At 45.2% G+C, this 3918-nt stretch overlaps 1 protein-coding gene across 1 annotated transcript; it reads left to right on the top strand.

The window, feature by feature from the left end:
• Positions 1-201: 201 nt before the first annotated feature.
• On the top strand, positions 202-2486 carry IL17F (interleukin 17F). Its single transcript, XM_049653218.1, has 3 exons — positions 202-225; positions 351-559; positions 1679-2486. The coding sequence occupies exons 1-3, from the start codon at positions 202-204 to the stop codon at positions 1917-1919; spliced, it is 474 nt and encodes a 157-aa protein (XP_049509175.1). The 3' UTR covers positions 1920-2486.
• Positions 2487-3918: the final 1432 nt, after the last annotated feature.

The following is a 3918-nucleotide window of genomic DNA, read 5'->3' as shown; positions in this document are numbered from 1 at the left end:
GAATATTATTATGAAGGGAGTATTATAACCCAGTTGGAAAGAAGAGAAACCAGAGATTCAGTGATGAGGCCAGGTCAAGATTTAAACCCAGTCTCAGATCCTTATAAGCTTTCTGTCCCACTGTTGAGGAAGTCTCAGACTGTAGGAGTCTCAATCACCAGGCTAATGAGTATATACTCAGTTTGGCACCCTGATATCTTCATGTATGACTATTCCCATTTTCAGGTGAGGACCTGAGGTTCAGAGAGAAGCCCTGGTCCCACAAAAGACTGGGGATGCTGAGTTCAGCTAGAGGATGAGAGCAACTGACACCAGAGTTCCAAACCAACTCAACTTTCTCTATTTTGCAGCTTAAGTCCCTGCTGCTGTTGATGCTGGAGCTCACCCTCCTGAGGGAGGTGACAGCCTGGAAAAACCCTAAAGCAGGGGATACAGCCCTGTGCCCTCCCCTGGAGGATAACAGCGTGAGGGTGGACATTCGCATCCTCAGGCAAAACCAGGGGGCTATTTCCATCTCAAATGATTTCCAGAACCGCTCCAGTTCCCCCTGGGATTACAAGTAAGTGCAAATGAGACTGATCTTCACGTTCTTTTGAAAACCATGTTTATTTATTCTAATCATAGGGAATTTAGAAAATATAGAAAAAAATAAAAGCCCTAATATTTGCTCTTAAAAACAGAAATCCCACTTTGCCTGGGAGCTCACAGTTTGCTTTTCAGGCTAGGTCCTCCTGTGTGGTCAGAGGTCCTACTGTTTTGCTTGTAACTTCTCATTGACTCTCTGCCTTTGCCTGCTCCACACAGCCCTGGGTTGGTATTTACAAACTTTCTGTCTTGGAAGAGGGGGCTCTTTAAAGCAGCCCACGTAATAATCTTTGCATCTGAATAAGTGGGAGCCAGAAAAGTCCATTTGGAGTGCTCCATTCAGATTAGACATCAGCCTGCAAGGAAAGGTGAGGAGGGCAGAGTGAGAGGCCCGTTTGGGGATGGGATGTCCAGGGTACTGTCCTGTGATGCTATCTGACGTGCCAGATCTTGGAATAGCAAGGTCTCAACTACATGCTCCAAATACAAGTATGAAAACAGATTCCAGGGACAATTAGAAGGGCTTCTGGGGCTGCCTGAATTGCTTCCCACAGGAAAGGAGTGGCAAGTTGGCTGGCATGGCTTTGCTGCCTTTGTGTCCCCTGGCAGAGCGGGTATTCAGGAAGAAACTGAGAGTATGTGGTGCATTCACAGACCTCTGGGGCTTTGGCTTTCCTCTCCAAGCAGCAGGCTTTGTAGACTGTATATTAGACTGACTAGTCAAGTTCCGTATCTAGGCAAAGGATGAAAATTAATTAAATAATAGCAACAGGGCAATGAAAAAGAAAAGATCTGACATTTATTGAATGCCAATATTTCAGTGTAGCGTTTTGTGTACATTTGTATCACTGAATATTCTCAACCATTCCATGAAAGAGACCTATGAGAATCTCCATTTTAGAGTGGAAGAAACAGGCTTCGGCAGTTAAACACCTGCCGGAGGGCAGTGTATGAATCCAGGCCAGCTGGCTACAGCCCTGGGTTGCTGGGAAATGGCTCCCTGCAGGTGAGCAGCCAGCGCTACAGGGCTCTCACTTTTGTCCATCTCCGTCTCCCTTGTCTCACCACCTGCTTTCGTCTGCTCCTCCTGCAGCATCACCCGGGACCCCAACCGGTTCCCCTCGGAGATCGTGGAGGCCCAGTGCAGGCACTCGGGCTGCATCAACACCGAGGGGCAGGAAGACAGCTCCATGAATTCCGTTCCCATCCAGCAGGAATTCCTGGTCCTGCGGAGGGAGCCCCAGGGCTGCTCTCGCACCTTCCGGCTGGAGAAGGTGCGGGTGACTGTGGGCTGTACCTGTGTCACCCCCATCGTCCGCTACGTGCGTGCCTGAACCGCCGCTTGGCTGAAGAAGCTGGAAAATGCCATTCCTTACCCAGCGCTCTTCAGCCAGTCCTGTGCAGTCCCAATTTTCTCCACTTCATAGGCCTCTTGATAAGACCTGTGCGGAATTCTCAAAGCTCTGTAGTAGTTATAGTGTTAAGTTTCTGGGGTGCCTCCAAATCATAGCATAGTCCTGAGCGGTTCCACTGCCCCAGCCCCCTGAAAATGGCTGGAGGAGAATGAAGGCGCCCTTGGCCTGCTCTGTTTACGTGCAGCGATGACCACTTCCTAGCCACATCAACACTGTGATACGGTGCCACTCCCCGAGAATTCTGTTGGCAAATTGGGGCTCTGTGCCATGTGGATGAAAATGTAAAAAATACAACCACAATGTAAGAGTGTGTGGGAGGGACTGTGCAGGGTGGGGTGGGAAGGATGGGGATAAGGATCTAGAGCATATGTTTATTAAATATTTGCTAAACACAGAAGTTGGCCTGATACTTACATTTGTAAGGAAACTCTCTATATATTTATGATATATTGGTTATATAAAATTTTAGGAGAAAAATGAACATATCTAGTACTAATGTAATAAAGTATTCATGATTGAAAAATACTTTAGGTGTTTGTTTCCAGTCTTGACCTATACTCACAGAGCTTATAACCATAAAGATTTTGAAATTCTATATGCTTGTCATTTGTTTTTCACATTTCCTGATCAGTTTTTTATCAGAGGCTACTGTTAGAGTTATTATTATTAGTGTGTATGTGGCAGTGTGTGTGTGTGTGTGTGTGTGTGTGTGTGAGAGAGAGAGAGAGAGAGAGAGAGAGAGATCTTGGAGACTTTTTTTCTCAGCTTTATTGAGGTATAATTGACAGATAATATTATGTAAGTTTATGGTATACAGCATGATGATTTGTCTCTCTGTCTCTCTATTTCTCTCTCTCTATAGTGAACTGGTTACCACAGTAAGGTAGTGAACACTTCCATCACCTCATATAGTTACCTCTGTGTGCTTATGTTTATGGAGAGCATTTAAGATCTCTCTGCAAATGGCAAGCATACAATAAATACAGTATTGATAACTATGGTTACCACACTATATATTAAACCTCCAGAACGTATTCATCTTATAAATAAATTCATACTCTTTGACCAACATCTTCTCATTTCTCTGCCCCCACCCCCCAGCTTCTGGCAACTACAGTTCTCTCTGTTTCTATGAGATGGAGAGTTATTTTATTATTAAGGGTACTTGGGCGTTACATGGAGAATTAAGGAAAATGGTGTAAACAGAACTGAGTTTCCCTGGTAACTCTTTACTGCTCCGTCTTCCTGGCTACATTATTGTACAAAGTGAACATTTACTGGCCACTGTGCTAGCCACTGGAGATGCAAAGACAAATGCGTATGGAAGGGCCACAGTGTTGAGACTGGCCGTCCACAGAGGCTCTGGTCATTGGAGCCATGCAATCCCTTTGCATCATCCTCATTTAGATTTCTGGGACTTTTAGGGTCACTGGTTGTCCTTCATCAATATCTTATGCTTCTTGGGGGGGGGGGCATGGCACAGGAGCCTCCAGATTCTGGTCTCCATGCCACTCTGGGGAAAAGTCAGAGGTTCTCTCATCCCTCCCTTGCCTCAACATGGCATAGCACATTTTCTCCTTAATGCTACCACTGGCTCAGAATACATCTGCATTGTTGCTACTTTTCCAGGTCCGAAGGAGAAAGTGGGGCCTAAGTTCTCACTCCCACCTGAAACTTGGCTTGAGGATAGGCTGGTGTCAGAAACCTGATACCTATCTTTAACTCTAGTTTGGATAACTTTCTTCTAGTCTAGGCAAGAGTAGAAATGGAGTAGCTGGGTAGGCTGGCTCTTCAGCTCTTGGCTGTATAATCTTTTGCTAATGGTATAAATATTGACATTTGTACTTAAAGTGTTCAAGCTCTTAAAATCTAGAAAAGATTTTCTGTCCTATCTAACAACTTCATAATTTTGCTATGA

Source organism: Panthera uncia, assembly GCF_023721935.1.
Source record: "Panthera uncia isolate 11264 chromosome B2 unlocalized genomic scaffold, Puncia_PCG_1.0 HiC_scaffold_24, whole genome shotgun sequence".
Classification (NCBI taxonomy): domain Eukaryota; kingdom Metazoa; phylum Chordata; class Mammalia; order Carnivora; family Felidae; genus Panthera; species Panthera uncia.
Note: the sequence above shows the minus strand (reverse complement) of the source record. Positions and strands in the feature narration are given on the sequence as shown.